This window comes from Panthera pardus, unplaced genomic scaffold, assembly GCF_024362965.1.
Source record: "Panthera pardus isolate Hobbes unplaced genomic scaffold, ASM2436296v1 HiC_scaffold_17, whole genome shotgun sequence".
NCBI classification, from domain to species: Eukaryota; Metazoa; Chordata; class Mammalia; order Carnivora; family Felidae; genus Panthera; species Panthera pardus.
Window position 1 is genome coordinate 120,871,342 of NW_026526732.1, and position 24,414 is coordinate 120,895,755.

Sequence of the window (24,414 nt, forward strand, 5' to 3'; positions counted from 1 at the left end):
CCTCTGGTGACCCCGACTTGCCGTCATGAGTGCCACTCGAGGGATGACTCGTGGTGACGAGCGCGTACCGGCCGCACCTTCCGAGCCCAGGGCAGGTGGGTCACCTATCTGCTTTCTGCATACGGTGCTCCGCGAGGCCGGCCCAGCAGGTACCACGGCACGTGACCCTAGCCTTGGCTGCACAGGGGACGAGGTCCTGTTGTTATTTCTGAGCCCATGGTCCACGTGCACCATAGCATGGCTTGGTTCCAACCTCACTCGGGGCGCATGTCTCTCCCCCCTCCGCCCCCAGCAAATTGGCAATAGTGATACGCGACCATCTCACGGGGCTGTGGGGCAATTTAATTAATGTCTCCCAAGCACTCTGAGGTCTTCGGATGAAAACTGCTGTGTAAGAGCAAAATTATTATTAGTTCTCAGCCTCCTGTCCCTTGACTTCTGACACGGGCTTTTGTTGCTCCTGAGTAGGAGCCGTTTATGGGCTGCCCAGCCGGCTCTTTTCAGGTACGTAGGCAAATACGTACGCGTTTGCAGATTTTTTTTCCCCTTTTAAAAAAAGCATTCCAGGCCTGTGGGATGTCTTGAAGCTCTTCAGTGCCTGAATTTCTCTCTCCTTGTCTCTCCTAAGTAGCATACTCTGCAAGAGTAGCTCATAAACAGGCTACTTCGGAAAAGAGTGTGGGGGAAAAACGGTCAATTTGAAGAAATAGCCCCTCTTGCAATGAAGAATGAAACAATATCTTCTTCTCATGCAGAATCTAAATGAACCACTAAGTGAGGTCTGTCTCCCTTGCCCAGAGGGATTCTGTACGTGTTTATGCATTGAAAGGAGAAAAGAACAGAAGACTTGCTTGCAGGGCCCAAGTTTTGCCTCCTCCCTTCACCCTAACTTCTCAGGAACCATGGAAACAAATACACCCCTCCTAGATGATGTTTCCCTGATAGTCCTTTGTTACCTAACCGTGCGCCTGCCTGGGATCCCATGGGGAGAATGAAAGGAAGAAGTGGAAAAGAAAAAGTATGTCTGCAATGAAATGCCTGGTCTCTGAAAACAGAATGGGGCTCGTGTGTAATTTATCAAGCTCTGGGGCAACAATGTTCCGGGGCACCATTTTCCTTTTCCCTAAGACAGGGTCACTCCTCCCCATCCCACGCTAGCCACACACAACCCGTGAGGCTCCCTCAAAGGTATCCTTTGGTTCATCATAACGCTTTGTTGGCAGGGTCTGTTAGTCACCCAACGGCCGGAAGACTGTATTTTTAAAATTTGCTGAGCAGCAATTACGTAACCTGTAATCAGCTGGACCAAAGTCTAAGGGCTCAGAACCAATGAAAGAAGCAAATGTTTGTTGTGTGGCTGTAAACGCAGGAAAACATAAACATAGAGAGCTCGGATGATGCCCTCCGTGTTTCCTGAATCAACCAAGCGTGGACCAAATGTTGTACCAGATTCTATAAGGGAAAAACCCAGGAATATTCGGCTGGGACAGGGAAACTGAGGCAGGAGTCAGAACAGAGATGCATGAAACCAGCTTTCCCCATGCAGCATCTAGTACTGAGGCAGAACCAGAGTCCTCTTAGCTACCTCAACGGCTGGGACACATAAGGGCCTTTTCTGAGCTCTAAGATGACTAAAGTTCAACCTGTTACAGAGCGATCAAAGGGATAGCTTCTTTTTTCCCATTCTGCTATTTTAAAAAAAGGAAAGCAGATCTAATTCCAAAAGAAATATGTACAGGGGCACCTGGCTGGCTCAGTCAGTTGAGCGATCAACTTCAGCTCAGGTCATGATCTCGTGGTCTGTGAGTTCGAGCCCCACATCAGACTCCGTGCTGACAGCTCAGAGCCCAGAGCCTGCTTCGGATTCTGTGTCTCCCTCTCTCTCTGCCCCTTCCCCGCGCATTCTCTCCCCCCCCCCAAAAAATAAACATTAAAAAAATAAAAAAATTTTAAAAAGGCTCCAACCAAAGAACTGATGGATATTTTACCAATCAAGCAGATCACATCTGGCTCTGCAAACGCTCAGGTGTAAAACTATGAGGGATAATTGCTGTTGAATTAAGCAAACAGCTCCTGTTCTAGGAGTTTTAGGGTGTGGGCTATTTTACAAAGGAAAGATGGAGTATCAAACAATCAGCCGTTTAATCCAGCCGAAGAAAGTTGCCAATGAGGAGAGGGCAGGGGAACCATACGGAATGATTCTGAGACTCCCACTGTCTTTCAGCTATGGGGTCAAACACATAAGACTCACACACTCAATGTCCACAGGCTGTTACTGGATCCCTCCTCCTGCAACTCCAGCAAATAATCAGACTTTGTCGGGTTCTGTGAGCACAACTTTTTTTATGTTTTCTATGATGAAACCCGCGAAGAATTTTTACGAAAACAAAAACCATCGGCCTTCTTTTGGAAAGATGTGGAGCTGATATTCATGTCTGTATTTGTGTCTTGGGGTATCCCAAGGTAAAAATTTTTTAAGTTTATTTATTTATTTTGAGAGAGAGAGAGAGCATAATTGGGGGAGGGGCAGAGAGGGAGAGAAAGAATCCCAAGTAGGCTTCTTCTCACTGTTAGCACGGAGCCCAACGGGGGGCTCAAACGCACCAACCGTGAGATCAGGACCTGAGCTGAAATCAAGAGTCGGCCACTTAACCAATTAAGCCACCCAGGCGCCCCTGAAGATGACATTGCTTTAACTGCGGAGCTAACTCCATAGACAAAGGAGGGCCCTGAGAATAAAGCTTTCCACGGCAGTGGTGAAAAAGAACAAATATGGTCCATGATCATCTACTTTGTTCAACGAAGGCAGTTCGCTCTCCTTGATGAATTCTGCCCTACCCACCTTACCCTTCTCTCTCTTTTTCACACACACACACACACACACACACACCTTTTCTCATGCCAAAGACTAGGTGCGAAATGTCAAGTTGGATTTCAAATCTGCATTATGTTTTTAACTTGAGTCAGTTCAAGCTAATGAAAGGCGGCCCCCTCCCTGGTCTTTCCTGAACTATAACCTTAATGGCCATGAAAAATTTGGTTTCATTGGGTATTAATCCTTTGAAAGCAACATGACTCCCCCACCAATTCAATTCCTTCCTTTTAACAAAACCACTTTGTTCAAGATTCATGGTCACTGGCACCTTCTGCGTTGCCTCTTTGCTCTTTCTTGTTCCAAGATTATTCAACGGCTTACTATTTGCCAGATATCAGGCTCAGCCTTTAGATATATTATCTCATTTAATCTTCACAGCAAACCTATTAGGCAGATACTGTCCTTATTCTTATTCTAAACATCTGCCAACTGAGGCTTAGAGAGGTCTGTCTCCTGCCCAGAGTGGCAAAAACTTGAGTGATGAATCTAGGCTTCAAACCTGGCTGAGTATGAACTCTGAGCTCTTAATGGCCATGCCAATGGTCTCCCCAGCGCTTCTGGTAAAGCATTTGAGAACGGAGTTAATTCCACTGAAGGGGAATCTACAGCTTTTGCAGAAATTTTATAAGCATTCATCTTCATAAAGAGCCATTTTCCAAAGAGGATTCATCTATGATGAAAAAAAAGACCTATGACACTTTTATAACTATTATAACCACTTGTCCTGGATTGTTCTTATCATTTTGAGGCTAATGGACCTATTTGAGAATCTTGAGTGAAACCCCACGAATCCCAGGTACAGGGACCCTGATTGTACACATCCTTCTGAAGTCACAACCCTCCCTCTTTCCACCCCCTTCTCCACCCCCGTGACCGGCAGTCATACACATGGCCAAGCTAATCATGTACTACCTAGTGGCAAGATGCAGGGGCATCCTTGGGCAGAAGGGGGCGCTGTTTCATAGAGGTCTACCTGCCATAAATGCTCTCCCTCTCAGAGGAAGGACTCAGCCAATGTTACACCTCTAGAATTTCACCTTGGGTTCTGGTTCTCAAACTACTTTACAGACATCCTAGCGCTTATCCCAAAGTTCTACGAGTAGTTTCAAATATAAAAAAGAAAAACACCCCTATTCGCATCCAGCCCCTTAATGGCATGAAGGCTATGACAAAAAAGCAAGAACACTGAAGCATCTTGCCCTTTCTTTCCCTCTCTAGTATCAGTGTGGACCATGCACACGCGACCAACGGGATAAAATCGCTTTAGAAAACAAGTAGGGAAAGGGCCCAGTTTGAGAAGAGTTACCCAACAACTGTCAAAATGTCAATGGAACATCCTGTGGACTCTCTTCTCCCCAGGGCCCCGTGATTCCTGTGTGTCCATATCTTGGAGTACTTTTGGCTTGGTGCTTCGCTGACCTGGTCTCCTCACTTCCCCAAAAGAACTCCTAGAAGACTATGGAAAGGTCTTATGTCTGGCCTTCTTTGTTTGGAATAATGGTAAACATGAGAATGAATGAAAAGCATTCTCTCATGCCCAGAACACCTCTGTAAGAATAAGGATAGTGACCCAATGGAGCTTCAAATTTTTATGGTGCTTTATGCTTTTTCAAAGCATTTTCACATACACTGTCACAATCAACTCATACAACCACCTTCTGGTTTACGAGTGAGAAAAGAGAAATCACAAAGACCCTGCTCAAGATCATACAGCTTGGCAGTGGGACACCTGGGGTTGGAACCCAGATGGCATGATTTGTCCGGCATTTTCGTCAGGGCATCAAATAGCTCACGATCCTGGGGTCATCCTCTCTGACTTCGTTCTCTCCATACTGAGGTCACTTGCGCTGTGAGCCTTGATATCTAACCGCAGACCCAGATTTCAAAAGGAGAGAAAAAAAACAGTCCTTCTTTGGCAGGAATCTACGGATATCAAAACAAATGTGGCATCTTCTTCATTGCTTCTTTACGTGGGTCTTTCCGGATGAAAAGGCTCCAGTGGGGAACAGCTCATCACCTTGTTACTTCTAGGTACACACAACGCTCCTTAGTAATAGCAGGGCCTTCACACCGGGCCATGATTCGCTAAATATCCCCCGCTGTCTCACAGTTTGGCCCGTCAACTTCTCCCAGACATAAAACATCTGGGCTAGCACAAGACAACACGGCAAACTCAGAGAGAGATGTTTCCCAGATGTGAAGAAGACCACGGTCCTCAAGAGTCTGTCACAGGGCCGGCTCTGGGCGTCCGTATTTCCCAAGACCCTCTTCTAGCTGCGTCTCGCCATAGCTTGTGTGGGACTGAAAAGAGTTCCGGGGGGTTGACCAGAGAGCTGAATAAAATGCTAAGAAGTTAGCTGTGGAGAAGCAGAGAGCTTCCCTGCAGGCGGCCCCATGCTTCGTGGTCCCGCACCGGTTCCCAAAGTCCTGCTCACAAAGAGCGGGCTGTGACCTGCAGTTTCTGGAAGGATCTCCCGGGAAGGACGCCCTCTTCGGTGTGGGCCTCACTCCGCTTTTGTCCAGCGTGCCATCCGGGCACACCGCTGAGCTTTCTTCGACTTCAGAGAAAACCACCTGCAGAAATCCTGCTCATACCAGTTCCGTCTTGGGAAGAGTCGCTGGCTCCAAATGCTTATCTGGGGAGACGACTGGGAGGAAAGCTCGTTGCGTGCCCGGTTTAGAAAAATCTGGAAAAATACTCTGTTGTTGTGCAAACTTCTGAAAAATAAAAGAAGCGGAGACATGAACAGTCGGGGAAATGCAACAGCGGACGCCTCGATTTAAGCTCCACTCGCTGACAGCGGGCTGCACAGCTCGGTCGGGAAGCCCTTGTTAGCCTAGTAGCTTCGCTCGCTCGACAAGTCGGCTTGTACTATTTCAGCCCCAAACTGTGACCAGGAGACGCACGGACTACAGACTGGGGCCATTTCCAGCCCCTACTGTTAGCTGCCTGCATGGAAAATCAGTGCCCCCTGAAACAGGCATTTGCCAGCAAGAAACTCAAGTCATTCATTTTTTAAATTTACCCTCCAGTAACTCTAATCATCTTGTGTGCAAATGACCCTAATGACCCCAAATCGTAAGCTGATGGCTTATGTCCTCCACCGCGCCTAGCTTAATGCCTGTACCCACTAGGTGCTCACGGGAGTCTTTTTGACTGGCGTCCAAAACAGCAACTAGAGAGATGAGTCCGTGGCCAGAGAGGCAAGGAAGTGAATACAGGGGGCCAGTGAGTGACAAGGCCCCGGGATAGCTCTTGGGTGAGATCTGTCCTGGCCCCTAAGTAGCCAGTCCTTCCTGATAGTATCGAGACATATGGGACAGATCACTTCCTAGGGGGTCAGGCCCAAAGCTGGCCTCGCTCCCTATAGCTTTGGTCTACCCAGGTAAGCAGCCATGCACAAAGAGGCTCAGGGTCTGTAAGCTGGAGCCTGCCACCAACAGTTCAAGGGCTACGGTCAAGGCCACTTCAGCACCGGCTGGCCATCTTCCACCCTAGGACGCTGCCTGTATACCCCACTCCTCTGGCTTCTCAGGGCTAATTCCCAGGGAGTGGAGGCAAGCGCCAAAACTCTTAGAGGAGACCCCCCAGGAGGAAAGGGTTCAAAGTCAAGAGAAGGAGACTGATCTACCACCGTGCAGTGGGGCTGCGTCACTCGCCTACAGGCGGAGTCGTGCCTTTGCCCCAGGATGATGGCAAGTCAGAGCCACACTTGCCACCACCGTCACCAGCAGGGCCTCTGGCGCCCTGGAAGGATCCCGTGGCAGGTCTCGAGCTTCCTTCACACACCCTACTTCGTTTTCTCTCGGCAGCTCTCTGTGCAGGGCAACCGGCTTCAAAACAAGCCGGGCGCTTCCCGCACCGATCCTCACAGCGCGGACGCCTCAGCAGGTGCCCGGTTCACAGAAGAACATCTCTCGCCAGCATTACGGATTCACGCTATCTACCAAATATATTCGGATTGGCGCCCCCGGGCGATCTTTTAATCATAATACGTGTTTTTTTACGAAGATACTTACACAAGTGAAAATAATGAGTGTTAAGTAGAAAACGACCAGAGCCAACAGCAGTACAATCTCGGCTCTGTATTTCTGAAAAGTGTCTTCTTTGCGTTCCTTAGGGCATCCTTAAAAAAAAAGAGAGAGAGAGAGTAAAAATACGAAGCTGTTTAACAGAACTTTCCTACCGTGATAAAAAGCTAAGAATGCTTTGCTCTGGCTTTTCTTTTTTTTTCCCCAAGTCCTTCTTGTCTCCCATGCCTAACCGCACACGTCTGTGCATTCGGGAAGAACAATGCTAGTGACAGCGGTGACGGCGGTGGCCGGTGCTCACTCGCACCTGAGCCTGGCTGTGTGCGATGGGGCCGGCATACGGCATCTCGCTCAGGCTCTATTTCCTGGCTTTTCTGGTGCCTTTGCATCAGATGACACGCCATGTGTTGAAGCGTGAGCCTGCTTCATCTGTGCTGTGTAGAATGCTAGGTGTTCTCACCTCAGGAGGACTGGGGGGACGAAGGAACCGGGCAGGTGAGCCGCCCGGCTATTACTGAATGAGTCAACACGTTTTTGTAGAATCGTGAAATCTCCACCAAGGCTGGCGGCAAAGGTGGGCTAAGGGGCTCCCCGAGGGGCCGTCGAAGGCTGTGGCTGCAGCACTTGGGGACGCAAAGGCAGGAAGAGACATGGAAGGGGACGGCCTCTTCTCACTCAGACATGACATCCGATGTGCGTTGTCTGGGATAGCCAGGTTGCCAAGCCTGCTTGAAGGCCCAGGCAGGGGCGGGTGGCATGCAGGTGACTGGGGGGGGTGGGGGGGGACGATCCCCTGGGGCCACGAATGGTCCTTGAGAGAGCTGGCAACCTCTAAAACTCGATTCAACATTTCACAAGTAGTATAGGGATGGGTTCTCAGTAGGGTCTGTGACTCGAGAAAGGGAAGGTTGAGAGCCTAACATTTATCCAGCACTCCGTGTACCTCAGGCACCGAACTAAGCATTTCAGTGCAATATCCCATTTAGCCTTCACGCGAGCCCATGCTGGAGAGGTTATCGCCCCCATTTTAGAGATGAGAGAACTGAGGTTTAGAGGCTGTGAGAGATGTGCCCAAGGGCACACACTAATGAGCCGCAGAGCTCTTAAGTGAACCAGATCCAGGGGACTCTGGAGGAGTCTAACCACTGAACTTGTAGGCAACCTTGTCCTCAGCAGAGGAAAGGAAACCAGCCATTCTCTGTTCCTCTCCTCTCTGCTCTTCCCTGCAAGGTTGCTCTCATTTGTCAATCACCTCGCTGCAGATGCTGATTGACAGCCTGCCGTGTGCCAGATAGAGCGGAGAATAAAACAGATGCCAGGTCTGGGAGGTGCATGCAGACAGACAAAGCAGCATTAGGGGCTAGAGACTGAGAGGGGTGTAAGGTGTGTGTGTGTGTGTGTGTGTGTGTGTGTGTGTGTTACAGTGAACCAAATCCAAACACTGAGCTCTACACAGTGATCGTGTTCTTGTGAAAAAAGGAATATTATCCTAAGTCAGATTCCCTTCAGATTCCCAATAAAAGAAGAAAGTATTCCTGGCATAAACATCAGGAACTGTGTGACAACAACACGTTTGTCATTTCAAGCCCCAGCCACTAATGAGCGCTGGGCAAAAGTCAAATGCAAGGCATATTTTAAGCTACACAAAGAAAAATTCTGGGGAAAAACCCGAAGAGATAATCCTCCCCTTGGAGCTCAATTCTTGCGATTACTGCATAGAGCAAAAATGTGTATTCTGTCACTGGAACATTATTTTCTTGCTGTGCCCTTTTTCTTCGGCCTGAGTTGAGGCATCAGGCAATGTAGCCATCATAAATGGGAGGGAAATGCTGAGGCTCATCAGTTAAAAAGGTGGAAACATGATGCGGCCCCTCCTGGGCCAGATTAGAAAGATCCAAGGAGCAGAATATCATAGTCACCTGACGTATTCAGGACTACACTGTTTCTCTGTCCTCCGAAAATTCATCTCGGATACTTCCTATTCTTTGTAAAATTTTTAAAAATCTTTATTTATTTTTGATAAAGAGACGAGTGTGCGCAGGGGAAGAGCAGACAGAGAGGGAGACGCAGAATCCGAAGCAGGCTCCAGGCCCCAAGCTGTCAGCACAGAGCCCCACGCGGGGCTCGAACCCACGAACCACGAGATGATAACCTGAGCCGAAGTCAGACGCTCAACCGACTGAGCCACCCAGGTGCCCCTTGGATACTTCCTATTTGCTTCAAAGGACTCTTGTATGCATAAACAACACCCAGATTGGTGGTTTGGCTACATTTGGCATCTACACAACTAGGGTGGATCTGTCTTTATTGGGAAGGAAGGAAGGAAGGAAGGAAGGAAGGAAGGAAGGAAGGAGAGAGGAAGGAAGGAAAGAAGGAAGGAAGGAAGGAAGGAAGGAAGGAAGGAAGGAAGGAAGGAAGGAAGAGGGAGGGAGAGAGGAAGGAAGGAAGGAAGGAAGGAAGGAAGGAAGGAAGGAAGGAAAGGAGGAAGGAAGGGAGAGGGAGGGAGGAAGAGAAGGAAGGAAGGAAGGGAGGAAGGGAGGAAGGAAGGAAGGAAGGAAGGAAGGAAGGAAGGAAGGAAGAGGGAGGGAGGAAGAGAAGGAAGGAAGGAAGGGAGGGAGGGAGGAAGGAAGGAAGGAAGAGGGAGGGAGGAAGGAAGGAAGGAAGGAAGGAAGGAAGGAAGGAAGGAAGGAAAGGAGGAAGGAAGGAAGAGGGAGGGAGGAAGAGAAGGAAGGAAGGGAGGGAGGGAGGAAGGAAGGAAGGAAGGAAGAGGGAGGGAGGGAGAGAGGAAGGAAGGAAGGAAGGAAGGAAGGAAGGAAGGAAGGAAGGAAGGGAGGGAGGGAGGGAGGGAGCAGAAAAAGTTATGACATTCTTATAGGGGAATTTAGCTTTTAGCCACACGATCCTAAGCTTCCAGTTGGACTCCAATCGAGAGGACGGAGTTTCGAGCCTATGCAAGTGCACACGCATCTTGCAAGAAGGAAACAGGCGCAGCAGATCACCTCACCTGTCACTTTCAAGGTCACAGTGCCGCTTTGGTTTCTCCGCCCTTCTGGCTCCTCCAGGATGCACCTGTATGTCCCTGAGTCGACACTGGTAGTGTTTTCAATCTTCAGGGAGTACAGCCTTTCACCGGAGGCTTCTAAGGAGCCATCCTTCTGCTGGTGGTACCACAGACCCTCCAGGGGCATCTCTATCCTTTCCTCGCCGTCGTCTGTAAGCTGTTGAAAAAGCATCACGCTGCATCAGGTTCCACTAACAGGACTTGGAGACACCGTCCTCACCCGCATCAAGGTTCTGCCTCTTGTTTTCATAACATCCGTCCTCAACTATTTTTTTTTTTTAAACAAAACAGTATGTGTATGTGTGACCTTCGGGGGAGGAGGAGAAAATGTATGAAAATTCTGTAAGGCTGTATCTTTTCTGGCATAAGATCAGGCCTGCGCTTTACGATTCGGCGTATCCCAGCTTCCACCCCCTAATAAAGGACAGAGTGTTGTTGCTGCTGACAATAATGATGCGTCGATGAGGATTTGCGTGAATCACTTTGAGTGATATGTTGCTGCTGGTTGTTCTGTATTAAATGTCCTCTTGTTTTCTTCAGATACCCACTCACCCCCTGAATGATTCTTAGTTTTGTATCTCAGCCTCCCAACTCGAAGACCACTGCCAGACGGCTCGGCGGAAAGCACAGACATGCATGAGCAAATGCCTCCTGTAAACGGTCACCTTGTTCTTAAAAAACTGGGTGTCTGTGGGGCCACCCATGATGTCACAGGGTGCACCACACTGACGCCCTAGCAGGGCAAGAAGACAGCCGACGGTGGTGCCCCGGGGAGACTTTTTGTGCCACATCACGCGGCAGTCACACCAAGATGCACACAGAAGGACCGCGACCGCTTAAATCTTTGGACCCGGGACAGACCAGCCCGACTGGGGCAGATGCCCAATTCAGCCAACCGCACCCGCGGGGGTTCTCTGCCTAAACTATCTTCTTTGTTAACGTCGGTGGGGTCTCTCCCTCACCTCTTACTTGACAGATTAGGCCACAACCGCATTCTCCATCAGTTTTCTTTTCCCCCAGATATATTTTTAATCTGCCTAATTAGCTCGCCCGTGCATCCTCCACCGAAATGTTTTCAAGCGTCCAAACCGGATTGACACAAAAGGAAGGCAAATCACCGTTCCTTCTCGTTCTCAGCGCTCAGCCCTCGCCCTTTGCTGGATGGCCGGGACCGCCAGGGAGCCTGGGACCCGGCGGCATCCCTCACGTGCCCCTAGAATGTGAGGGCGCCAAGGAGCCACCTCAGGGAATGACCCAGCGATCAGCAGGATTCCCTGTCGCTGCAGAATGTCATCTCCTGTCCTGGGAGCCGCCAGCTCCTCTCCCACTTTCCAGGCGATTCAGGGCGGAGGATCACTAACCAAGGAAGCAGGGGACGCCCAGTGAGGCCGAAGCAGCTCAGGAAGGGGCGTGCACACACGCACACACACACTACACACAAGCGCTATACACACACAACACGCTACACGCACTCCGTGGCTTCCCCTTCATTTACTACGCGAGGGAAGCGCGGAGCCCACAGCAGGCCGGCTGGGCCCCGGGCGCTCGCGGACTCGGCGGAAGGACGGACGGACGGGCTGCAGAGACACCTGGCGGCGGAGCCACCACCGCTCCCGCCCCCGCCGCCACACGGCGCCCCGGCGAGCGGCTTTTCTCCCGCACCGCCTAGGAGAGTGGAGCCCATTGCTGGACGGTTCTTCTGGTGTCGAAAGGTCCTTTCCTAAATAATCAAGGATCTACAGCCTCGGGGCTTCAGGGCTTCAAAAATGGAGCAGAGAAACGAGGAGCGGCCGAGGAGGCCGAGAAAGAGCTAGAGGCATCCAATGGGCGCCAGAACGCATCTCCTTTAGCCCGGGGTTCCCCCTTCAGGCCTAATTACACCTCGAACTGCAGCCTCCCGGCGCGCTCCCGCCCCGCCCCTCCCCGCCCCTCCCCTGGCCGGGGCGGTTCGGCTCCCCCTACCGGGGCTGGTGGGGGGCCGGCGGCCGGGACCCTCGGGGCGCCCGCTCGGCCCTCACCCCGCCACGAAGCCACTCCTCCAGGCTTTCTTTTCAGAATTAACCTCTAAATATGTCAATTGCAGAGTTATTTCTAACACAGTTCACCGGACTCTGTCTTGCTAGAACTCCTGCGTCCGAAAGGGCAGAAATTTGGTGGCAGCAATCATTCTGAGGTTACCTATCCCCGGTTTTCTCCTTGGGGGCCTCTGGTCCCGTTCAGCGATCCCTGATCCCTCCCTCAACTCGGAAAGATCCCATCTTGAAAGTCAAGATCAAAACCGCAGACCCTTCCGGAGGGGGTGGGAACAGAACCTGTGGTCCCGTTATCCTGCCGGCTGCCAAGCTGGCCGAAGCCAGCGTGCAGGTGATCAGAACCGGCGGGCGGTGGCCGCCTGTCTTTTGGCGGAAAAGAATTTCACTTTAACATTCAGTGGTAAGGAGCGCCTAGGTGGCTCAGTCCGTTAAGCGGGCTGGCTTCCGCTCAGGCCGTGATCTCACAGTTCGTGAGTTCGAGCCCCGCACTGATAGCTCCAAGCCTGCTCATGATTCTGTCTCCCTCTCTCTTTCTGAAAAATAAATACACATTTAAAAAAAAAAAAATCAGTAGTAACAGCGAGAAGTAGTTTATTTGGTGGTCAGATTTCCGTGAGCCTCTGGCAAAACCTCCAGTGGGTCTCCAGTTACTTTTCAAATAGAAAAACAAAGGCAGAGCAAGGTCATGAGAAAGACAGAAGATAGAAGTAGGGGAAGGAAAGGCAAAACAAAGGACCCCAAAGCAACCTGCAGAATTGTGATTTACTGACCCATCACAGCCATCAGCGGGATCGTGGCAAAATACCTCAAATGTCGTGGGGCCATCTTCCAATGGCCTCTTCCTGGGTCTTCCTGAAAGACCCAGAACACTGGGAGAACTACTCGCTGAACTTGGGAACTCTTGCCTAAGTAATGAGCACGGCCTTTGCCGATGACTAACTATAGCAAAAGGAACCTTCTGTGAATTCACACAATGCACCCGGAAATATTTCAGAACGCTCCCTCCTGGCTTCAAGTTGTAGATGCATACACAATGCCTATTCCCCCTTCTCTATGCCATTTCAAGATAGATCTTGTCATGTGACTCCATCTGGGCAGTGTGGGATTTGCCTACAGCTGCAAAAATAGTCGTAGTTTTTATGTTAACGTAGCATGCTCAAAATGCAAGCAGGCATTAGCAGTACCAGGAGACTTTTTATGCAAAAGTTCAAATCATTAACTTCAGTTCTGGGGCCCGGCAGCTAGCACACCGCGAGATCAGGGGAGTCCCTTGTGGCAAAAGCAGCACCGTTCAAGAACCAAAGGAGCATTCCAGAAAGAGGTAAACTGACCAGCCAGCAAATGGGCCATCCTCAACTGTGTTTCATGAGTTCTTGTAAGCATTTGAGCTGGCTCGAAATCAACCACTGGCAAAGAACAGCTCTTTAAACATTCCAAAGCTGAAAGTGTTTCATTGCCTCTCTGCGAAGGCATTTTAGGAAATAGTAATTTATAACAAAAGGAACCCTCGGATTCATTCACAGCCAAGCATAATTGATGGGAACTATTTAATGCGCACTTTCCAAAGCTAATATTGTAGTGCGCTAAACCACAACACGATTTGCGCAAATTAATTCCTCAAAAGAGTCACCCCAATTATGTTTTAAAAATCCACGCTCCGTGCATTAACTCTGATGCGGACAATTCTATAGTTTTGATTGGATCAGAGAAGGGTAAAATATAGGACATCTCATTTTCAGAAAACCTAGGGACTTTTGATTTGCCTCAAGGCCTTCAATGTGACTAAACAATTTAAGTAACCTATTCTTTCTCTAAAATGGAGATTTGACCTTAAGGAAACCACAAGCCCCAAATTAAGTAAACTCTTTAATTTGCTGAATACTAAAGCAAGCAAATACAAGTACGTACTAATTTTAAGGGCATGTGAATTAAAGTTTGTTGTTTTTTTTAAATGATGGACAAATTGGAACTAGAACAAAAGAAATAATATGTTTGAAATTGAACTGATATTTCTGTCAAAAACCCTACTGTGGAAAATTATGTTTTTTAATTTAAATAATTTGATCCAAATATATGCACACCTTCTAGATTGCCATATTTGAATATAAGAGAGCAACAGTTCCGGGGGTGCCTGGGTGGCTCAGTTGGTTAAGCATCCGACTCTTGATGTCGGCTCAGGTCATGATCTCATAGTTTGTGAGTTCGAGCCCCGCATCGGGCTCTATGCTGACAGTGTGGAGCCTGCTCGAGATTCTCTCTCCCTCTCTCCCCCTCTCTCTCTCCTCCCTCTCTCCCTCTACCCCTCTCCCCAGCTCATATGCATGCACTCTCTCTAAAATAAAATTTAAAAAAAAAAGTTTTTAAAAAGGAAGAGATTTTCTTGAGGGGCAAAATGTGTGTGTATATATATGCATATATATATATATTGAATCCAACAGTTTGAATAAACATATTTAAAGGTATGGACTTTATGTATTTAAAAGTGGTATGAAAGTAATCTGATATATTCCAATCACATTGAACAGCTTTTTCTTTATTGCATTTCTCATGCACTAACTTTCATGTACCTTGGTTTCTAACTCAATTAAAGTGCCAATATAATCCCCATTCATCATAAAAACAGCTCTTTATAACGTGCAAAATAGTTTGGCTCGGAGGTTGATGTCATAATGAGGGTAGAATGTATGCGCATTAACATCGTTTTTTTCTAAGTGTAGTTTTATTGGAAAAATGATTTTCCACTTTGAAATTTACTGGGTCTAACAGACAGAGTTGAATTTATGGCTGCTAAGAGAGTTATGAGTATGGCAGAGGCAACATAATTAAGAGCACAGGCTTTGGAGTCGATCAGACCTGGAAGCAAACCCCGGCCTCACCACGGCTAAGATCTGCTCTTGGCCAACTGACCGAACAGCTCTCGGGCTTCCGTCTGCTCCACAGACATGGGGTGGGGGTGGGAGTGGGGGGAATCGTATCCCCCAAGGGGAGTGAGAAGACACGCATGATGAGGGGCGTGGATGGTACAAAACAGTGTCTGTCGATCGCACAGAGAGCCCTAAATGTCTTACTCTTCTCTCTCATGTTCCCAGCCCCGGTTTCACTCAGCTTCTAAAGAGTTCCCAGCGCACTGGGATTATTCAAAAAGCATTTGCTGAGTGAATGAGTGAATTAAAAAAAAAAAAAAATGAGAGTTATAAGGGCACTGGCTTTGGAATCAAAGGTGTGAAGTCCTTCAATTTGTGGTCCATTAGCTGGGTCACCCGTGGTAAGCCACCCACTCTCTGGGTCTTGTTTCCACACCTGTAACTTTTTCACTTGCTCCGTGGAGTGATTTAAAGTGCCAAAGGAGAGAATACATGAAAGGGCTTTACAAATGCTAGCGTGGGTAACGGAAGTTGTTATTATACCTGAGAGCTGTCCACTCGCCCATGCTCTCATTCTTTACCGCTGATACGTCCCGTCTCCTCCCTGGCAAAGTTGTTCTAGAAGTCCCAACATCTGCTCTAGAGAGGAATTATTTTTCTAGCCCCCGCGTGTCCACAAAATATCCACAACACTCCGAACTGTCTCCAGCACCGTGACAATAAATGCGGCAACACCCTCCGGCACTGGGATTTGACCAGTGTCCGTGCCGAGCGTCCTTCATCCACGTGCGTCTTGTGGGTCCCGCTGGACCTGGAAGAGGCCCTCTTAGGAGCTCTGACTCACATCGTACACAGGGATGGCATCCGGTTCTACAGGAGGCACGCGTGACTCAGGCGTGACGCCCGTGACCGGAGAGACTGGTTCTGACGACCACATGACCCCACCAAAGCCACTTAAATATAACCAGACATTCGTTGAGCTATTAGAAGAGAGGCACAATCTTGTCCTTCGCCCATGACCCTGAGAGGGTACACAGGACTGCCGTCACTGGCTACTATCTCACTGCCGTGGGGAGGCTGATGAGAAACCCAGTATGAAGAAAGGAAGAGTTGAGGGACAGAAAGACACCAGGTCCCGGGGATATTTAAGGACCCCTAAATCTAGCTGTCTTTGCTTCTTATGCTGCCGAAACAAAGCACCCCAAACCGAGGGACTTAAAGTAACAGGATCTTTTCGGAACCCTCCTGCACTGCTGGTGGGAATGCAAACTGGTGCAGCCACTGTGGAAAACAGTGTGGCGGTGCCTCAAAAAGTTAAAAATAGAAAGATCACATGCTCCAGTAATTCTACTGCTGGGTATTTACGTGGAGGATACCACAATGCCAATTGGAAGAGATTGACGCGCCCCCGTGTTTATTGCACCGTTATTTACAACAGCCAAATGACAGAAGCAGCCCAAGTATCCCTCGATAGATGCATGGATAAAGCAGATAGGATATAGATACACAATGGAATATTATCAGCCACAAAGAAGAAGGAGATCTTGCCACTTGCAGCAACACGGATGGATCTGGAGGGTATAATGCCAAGTGAAATAAGTCAGTCAGAGAAAGACAAAATACCATACGATTTCACTCCTATGTGGAGTTTAAGAAACAACATGAACGAACAAAGAAAAAAAGAGACAGACAAAAGAGCCGACTCTTAACCATAGAGAACAAACGGATGGTTACCAGAGGGGAGGGGGGTAAAACAGGGGTAAAATGGGTAAAATAGGGGAAGGGGATTAAGGGTACCCTTATCATGAGGAGCACTGAGTCACGTATAGAACTGTTGAATCATTCTATTACACGCCTGAAATTGATATGACACTGTAGGATAACTAGACGGGAATTGGAAATTTTTTAATAAAATTATAAAAATAAACAGGGGCTCCTGGGTGGCTCAGTCGGTTAAGCATCCGACTTCAGCTCAGGTCACGATCTCACCGTCCGTGAGTTCAAGCCCCACGTCGGGCTCTGGGCTGATGGCTCAGAGCCTGGAGCCTGCTTCCGGTTCTGTGTCTCCCTCTCTCTCTGCCCCTCCCCCGTTCATGCTCTGTCTCTCTCTGTCTCAAAAATAAATAAACGTTAAAAAAAATTTAAAATAAAATAAAATAAAATAAACAACTGTATTCTCTCACAGTTCTAGAGGTCAAAAGCCGACAAGCAAGGTGCTGACAGGGCTGTGCTCCCTCTGAAGGCTCTAGGGAAGAATCTGTTTCATGCCTCGTTCCTGAAGCTTCTGGCATTGCTGGCCATCCTTGTCATTCCTTGGCTTGTGGACACATGCACTCATTTCTGCCTGCACCCTCACATGGTGTCCTCCCTGGGTGTCTCTATCTGTCTATCCTTTTTCTCTTCTTCTAAGGACACCAGTCACTGGATTAGTGACACCAGTCACTTATCCAGTGTGACCTCACTTTAAATTGCTTGCATCTGCAAAGACCCTATTTCCATATAAGGTCACCTTCACAAATACCAGGGATAATCTTTCTGTGGGACGCAATTCTACCCACAGTACCAGACGTAACTGGAGTGTGAATTATCATTTTAAAGCTTTTTTCCATTTCAATTATGTAAACCAATATATTCCCTTTATATTAAGCTAGATTTTTTAGTATCGTTTATTTTTATTTGTTTATTTTGAGAGAGTGACTCAGACAGCATGAGTCAGGGAGACACAGAGAAAGGAACAGAGAGAATTCCAAGCAGACTCCTTGGGGTCAGCAAGGAGCCCGACTCGGGGCTCGAACTCACGAACCGTGAGATCGTGACCTGAGTTGACATCAAGAGTCGGGTGCTCAACCAACTGAGCCACCCAGGTGGCTACTTGAAGCTACCTTTGACGGGATTACAATGCTTTGCAAGTAAAGAGTCCTACCTGGTAGGGGCACTGTGAACCACCCCAGAAATAAATGTGGCATGGGGGGCACTGTCTCCACACGGCTCCAGGCTGTAGACCAGTCCTGCTTGCCTCTTGGGCTCAGATGCTCCCCACACCCCCGGGAATGAGACATCCAGGACTAATCTGATTCAGAGCCTTTGTGCCCCAGAAGTGACCCAGCATGATCCAACATGATTACGAATTGTGTATGGCAACTGGCCTCCCTCTTTCCCCGTAGGTGTTCCCCACCTGGACCTATAATCCTAAACAACTACCCGCTCTTCTGGAATCTCTCATCTCTTAGAGAATTGGGACAAGAACAGACTGGGTGATGCTCCACAAAAACATGAAGCTTATTAAAAGCCTTGGGCTCCCAATCCTGTACCACTCTTACAGGACCCCACAGGAGCGTTAGCCAACGGCATCCCAGTGCAAGAACAAAAACCCAAGGTAGGTTTGTGGGTGTTCTTTGAATCTCAGGGAAGTCCTCATGTCTAGCTCTGGTTTGAGCTAGGGCTTTTGGTAGAAAATTTGCGGTTATCACTGGAGTAGCCAGGAAAAGATTATGCAAACAATTTTAGACGGAGAAACCCTTTTTTAGGTAGAATCTCTTTTTAGCTCTGCCTCCCCTTTTCGCTAAGACCTTCCCTTACATCACTGCGACCTTCTCACTTCCTCTTTTTTGTGTAGTGACATAACCAAATACAGAACTAAGATAATGTGGTTCTCACATGACCTAAATCCCCCTTTTATTCATGGAAAACAAGTGTTTGATTTCATTCCATTCCACTCCCAGCTGCCTTCTTCCTCTCTACTCTCCTGCACACTCAAAGATTTGAGCAACTTCTCTCTGATTCATCATTGTCCCAAAGTCTCGACGAGGAACCAATCCCAGTGGGCTGAGGCTTCTATGGCCCCTATGAGGTGGCCACGTGCTGGGCTGCCCAGTCCTCTGTAGAACCACGGGGACACGACTGGTGACCACGAATGAAGGGAAGGGACATCTGAGAAATGTGTTGAAGTCTCGGCTGAGTTACCCTGATTGTCTTTTGCAATCGAGTGAGAAAACGCCTCCCTTGGAGACCCATCTTCGAGGATGAATCACAGCCTGTGTTTCCCCCCAAGAAATAATCTTTTCTCTACAAATGCGTGCCATTACATCACCCTCTTTGCTTAAAAACTTTCAGTGACGCCTTGCTGCTGAAAGGAGTTCAAGGCATTGTCACTGGGCATTCAAGGTTCTTCACCATCAGTTCCAAGGCTTCTCTGTAACATCTGCCAGCCCTCTTCTATATAACTCTCCCTTCCAGATCACTGGTCACCCCACTGGCTCCCCCAAAATGCTTGTGGATTCCTTTTCCATGCCTTTGCTCAAGACGGTCCTTTGGCCAAAGTCCCGTGTTGATTAGGATGGGCCAGCGTGAGGCCCAGGACTTGGAACGCACTTGGGACCCAGAAATCTTTACTAATGAAACTGTGAATGTAAGGGCCACCTGAAAACCAACTTTATGTCTTTCACGGTTTGGCCGAGGGTAAAGGCCACCGAAGTGAGTCAGCCAGGCCAAGCGGTGTAGGTGCCAATGTGGGCAGCGTGATTTTTCTGTGACACTGACGCACTGCTTTCGCGTTTCAATGTTTCAGTGCTTCTGTGTTTACTATAGGAATGCTTCCTTCTCCTCCCAAAGACATGCTCTTAAATCTCATCTTACAGCAGATAAAATTCTAGAATCAAGGAACTGTAGTGAGCGGCTCCTTCACGGGTCCATCCGCATTTGTGGCTGCACGGGTTACATCCGCCCAGACCACTCATCCGCTCCAGCCCCCACCGAGGGACCCCGGTTTCCTCAGCGCCTCCTGGCTTTGTGGTCCGCCATCACACAAGCCGGCAGAGACACAAAATACAAATACACTGAATGGGAAGTCAGCAACCTACACGGGCGGCAGCTTCATCACAAAACAAGGACAAGCAAGATGTGCGTGGTGACTAGCCTGGAACTTTGGAAGGAGCCTCACACAAGCCATTCACCTGCTCTCTGACAGCTCCCTTGGTTCAGGGGATAACCCATGATCCCTTCTCGCTCTTACAAACCCAAGACTGACTTCTGAAATCCGTCTTACTTCCCCTTTCTCCCTTCCTTTGGAAATCATCTGAAAAGGGCATGTGTCTTGTGACACATCTCTTGTCTTCAACCCCGCAGTGTCACCCAAGGTTGACACTATATATCCTCTTTCGTTATGCATCAGCGTAGGCTGTCAGGGCTCCCGGCATGACTCCAGATGGTACTACATCTCCCTGATAAATAACCCCTCACTATCATCAGTTGCGAACATCACCAAGCCCAAACACTGCGTCCAGGGGCATCCTCTCCCTGCAAACCTAGTGCAGCCGCATTGAAGACAGTGTGAACCCACTTGTGCTCGGCGCGGAGCACAGAGGTAGCCCTTTCATGGGATGCTCTTACTCCTGGAAGACATGGGATGGTGCCACGCCCTCTTACACAAGACACTCAACAGCTGGCGGGAGAGCGTGCTGGACCAAGTCTGTCTGCATATTTTCTCAAAATCCCTCCCGAAACAAACACAGTCAGGTCACGACTTTCAAAGCTAAACTCAGCTACTAGCTTGACGGGTATGTGTATTCATGTTTCTATTTCTTCCTAAGCATCTACTTTGCCTTAACAGGTACAATACAGGAAAGGACAAGAGGAGGGCCCATTGTTGGATCCCAGTTAGAAGGGCACTGGTCCACGGGAAATAAAAGCTGGGTTCACAGGAAGAGGGCTATCTCTGCCCATCCTTTGCGCCACCTACAGCCCCCTGTGTTATATTAAGCCTCCTCACCCCTGCCCCTCACCGTACCTCTCTTTATCCAGAGAGGATAAAATGCACACTGTTTCTTCCTCACTCGCCCTAATGTCACAAACACGAATTGGACGCCCTCTGCGCGGAGCCTTTTGGTAAAAGGCACATGAGAAGAAACACATGGTTTCCATGGGTCCTCTGGTAATCACAAGTAATCACTGCCAGTTGGACAGTGGCAGGATGCCCTATGGTTGTGGGAGAACCAAGGGGCACATGGAATTTTACCTTGTGACTCATTATAACCGCAATTGTGATACGCAGAAGTCCTGAGAGAATGTGATTCAATCTGGTGGATGATAAAAACAAAAACAAAAACAAGAACAAAAACAACACGCTAAGGGACTCTGCTTCACTCGCCCAGTGCGTAGCCCACAACTGCGCAAAGCGGTTTGACGAACCACACTAGTGATGGCTAGACAGGTGACAGGAGCAAGGCGGGTTGAGGTCACCGGGTTTAAATTTCTCCTTTTACAGCCACCTCTGCGCTGAAACATTTTACAAAAAAAAAAAAAAAAAAAAAAAGTTGTGTGGGGGAAAAAGAAAAACAATAACCAGATGCTTAATCTTCTGGAGAACCAAGTACTTCAGTCTCCCACCACTGACCTTATTTCCAGAATACTCTATCCATTTGTGTTGTACAAACACAATCGATGCGGAAGTGTAATTACTGGGCTGGAAAATAATAAATATCTACAGAACATGCTGAGGTCTGTTAAAAAGTACTTGAAGGAACAATGCGTTTCATTTTCAAGGTAGCTGAATAGTTTATGGGCAGAACACAGCTTTCCTATTCCCCCCGCGACTCGATCACTGTTTCCCTCTTTAAAAAAAAAAAAAAAAATTACTATGGCATGATCTTTCAATGACCCTATTCCATGAACCAAAAGAAAAAAGAAAATGCCAAGAGACTGTTGTCATTTAAAAAAAAAAAAATCAGTTTTGAGAGACCTTCAGGGTAAATCATGCAAGAACCTTGTTCAATAAACAAGCTCATGCATTATAGAGTTACATCATCAGCTGACATCCAAGGAGGAGCCAAAGGTTAATGGCTACGGTTTACTGCATCATTCCAAATGACCTTGTGCAAGATTTACCTTGACAACTATTTGAACTTTACAGTCTGAAATTCCATCTACTTGTTTCATGAGTACTTTTTAATTACTCCCCTGGGGATAGTCTTTTTTTTTTTTTTTTTTTTTATTCCTCTCTGGAAGGGATCATGGTTTCATGTTTTGCTCCTTCTTTAAGGTAGCTAAGTCCCTGCCTGGCTAGACCAAGGACTTTTCTATTCTTTACCCTAAGTAACAGAGGTGGAAACCAGAGAACTCAGGCTAAGGAATCAGACTACTTGGTTCGAATCCCCCTTTCTCATTTAGCCAAGCTGTATAACAGTGAGTGGCTTCCTTCACTCCCTAAGGCTCAGTTTCCTCATCTGTAAAATGGGAACAGCAGTAGCGGTACAGATCTCTTAAGTCCATTGGAAGGACTGACACAGATAATGCATGTAAATATTTACCCCGGAGGCTGGCACACAGTGAGCACTCAAATAATAATGTCTTCACAATATTTTTGCTTCAATGCTGTTGCTTTTACCAGAACGATCTTGGAAGTGTTATGTTCTCTGATCCCACAGTGAATGAAGTGGAAACCAAGTAGGAATAATAACAGACGTGCTTTCCTACACGATACAGTGCTCCAAGGCAGCAAAAGTATATCTAGTGCACATACCTCACCGAGTGCCAGCCTGAATTCACTGAGCACCTTCCCAACTGGCCGGGCAAACACTGGGTGCTGCGTGGAATTCACAAAAACAGGGGTGCAGCACCGTCCCAGGGAAAGAGGCCATCTGGTCCGGAGAGGACACACACACACACACACACACACACACACACACAAACCTGTCCTATACTGCCTTGCTAAATGGCCAGATACACGTGCAGGTTCGTAAAGCATCTTTCTTTTGGAGGGCAGAACAAAGGCCTGCATTCTGCAGAAAGCAACGAACACAGAGATTTCTTCTCGGATGCTAAATCAGAGCCGCGGAGTAAGGCTAGGATATCACGCGCCCTCGGCTGAACCTGGAGGTGCTGTTGTGGCAGAACCTCATTAGGGGAGGTGGACAAAAGACCAGGGACTGCGGGGCTGTGCGAAGCCGCTGGAACCGCGGTCCTAGCCTCTGAAAATGTTCCAGTTGAGGAACTCTTTAAAGAAGCCGCGGTGCAACTCAATTCTCCTATGGGGGAAGGGGGGGGGGGCACAGTGACGCTGGTTCTTACTTGCGTGGGTGCTGCTCACGCCCCCCCCCAGACGCCCACGCCCCCAGGCTGGGCCCCTCAGGACTGTCGGAGCGCCAAGCAGCATGGACAAGCTAGGGGACAGGGTAACCCAGAAAGCGGATGCCAGACAACTCCCATCTGGGACACAAGCCTAGAGCACATTGGACGATCTCTTAGTGGCCTTCTCTCAACGTGCCTGTTCCTCCCTCCCCGGCCCCGAATTAGGGACCCCACAGTCCCCCAAACCTCAGAAATCAGAAATCTGGGGGGCATTCCTACTGTCCGATATCCAAATCTGCCCTGGCTGCTTTCTCCTGGCCACAACCACAGGTGGCGTCCAGAATTCATCCAAATCAGCGAGTCTCTGCGCTTCCAAAGCGTCTTACTTGGATCATTCATCTCAGGCCACCTCTAGGGGCAGGGAGGGAATTAGGTCCTTGGGGAACATAAGCTAAGTCGCCTTGTCGCTAGATGCGGGTGGCGCGGGGTGGGGGTGAGGAAGGCGTGCGGGAAGGCGCGGTATTCGGAGGCTAGCCGCGGTTACAGAGGGTCGCCAGCCCAAGGGAGGCGGTCCCCGCAGCCTCCAACCGGGCTGGCCGAGCCCTAGCCCGCGGGCATCGCCGCGCTTACCTTGGTCCAGAAGACCGTGTAGGGGACCTGCGGGTCCCAGTGGGCGGTGCACGGCAAGTCCACGTCCTCGGAACAAGCCACCTTCACCACCCGCGCCGCGGGCGCCAGGCTGCAGGCTGCAAGAGGGACAGAGAGAGCGGCGTGAGCCAGCGAGAGAAGGGGGTGGGGGTGGGGGGGAGGTCGCCAGGACCCGGTGGGGAGGCGACAGGCGTCTGGAGCCCTACCGCAGCTCAGGAGCAGGAGCCGGAGGCCGCGCGACATGGCTGGAGACGGCCGGCCTGTGGCGCGCTCCGCGGCGCCGCTCTCTTTGTACCCGCGCGCACCGGGACTTCCCCGGGCGCTGGGCTGGGGGAATCCCCGGCGGGGCGGCGGAAGCGGACGGCGCGGCTCCCCCCGCCCCCCTCCCTCCGGCGCCGGCCACCCGCGGGCCGCCCCGCCCCCGCCCCGCCCCCGCGCGCCCGGAGCCCGCGTGGCTGCCGCAGCCGCGGGGCCGCGGCGATCGCAACCCGCGCGGAACGCGGCGCGCTGGGGCTTTGCAGACCGCGCGGGCGCGCGTGACCCCGCGCCGCTGACCACCCCCCATCCCCCCCACCTCGGCCGGCGGGAGCGAGGCCAGCCCCGGGGTGTTCCGTTCTGTGCACGGACACGAAACCAGATCCGGAGAGGTGGCGCCGCTTCCCCAGGGCGCGCAGCGTGTGGGTGGTGACGCCAGAGGTGAACTCAGGACCTCGCTCTCCCGCAGATTCTGTTGTAACCAAAGACTCCTCGGGCCTCCCGTGGAACTGCCGGAGTCTGGTACGCGGCTCCCTGCCTTCGGACATGGGTTATGGAGCCAGCCCATCGAAATTATTTCAG

General features: G+C 49.6%; 1 protein-coding gene across 2 annotated transcripts; it reads right to left on the reverse strand.

The window, feature by feature from the left end:
• Positions 1-4,455: 4,455 nt before the first annotated feature.
• On the reverse strand, positions 4,456-23,974 carry CD83 (CD83 molecule). Of its 2 annotated transcripts, none has more exons than XM_019420072.2 (5): positions 23,784-23,974; positions 23,560-23,675; positions 9,912-10,125; positions 6,896-7,002; positions 4,456-5,590 (listed from the first exon to the last, which is right to left on the reverse strand). In XM_019420072.2, exons 1-5 carry the CDS (start codon positions 23,818-23,820, stop codon positions 5,465-5,467), a joined length of 600 nt encoding a protein of 199 aa, XP_019275617.2. In that variant the 5' UTR covers positions 23,821-23,974; the 3' UTR covers positions 4,456-5,464. The 2 variants fall into 2 exon arrangements, with proteins under 2 accessions (XP_019275617.2, XP_019275616.2); XM_019420071.2 differs by having other exon boundaries at positions 4,456-5,593; positions 23,784-23,971.
• Positions 23,975-24,414: the final 440 nt, after the last annotated feature.

Bases quoted from the DNA above. Each gene is read 5' to 3' on its own strand.
- CD83 (XM_019420071.2), bottom strand. From the start codon at position 23,820: ATGTCGCGCGGCCTCCGGCTCCTGCTCCTGAGCTGCG. The intron at 10,126-23,559 runs GTAAGCGCGGCG...CTTTTTCAACAG, and splicing joins ACACGGTCTTCTGGACCAAG to CTTACAGACGACGGCGAGGA. The intron at 7,003-9,911 runs GTGAGGTGATCT...TTTTTTTTTAAG, and splicing joins TGTGACCTTGAAAGTGACAG to GATGCCCTAAGGAACGCAAA.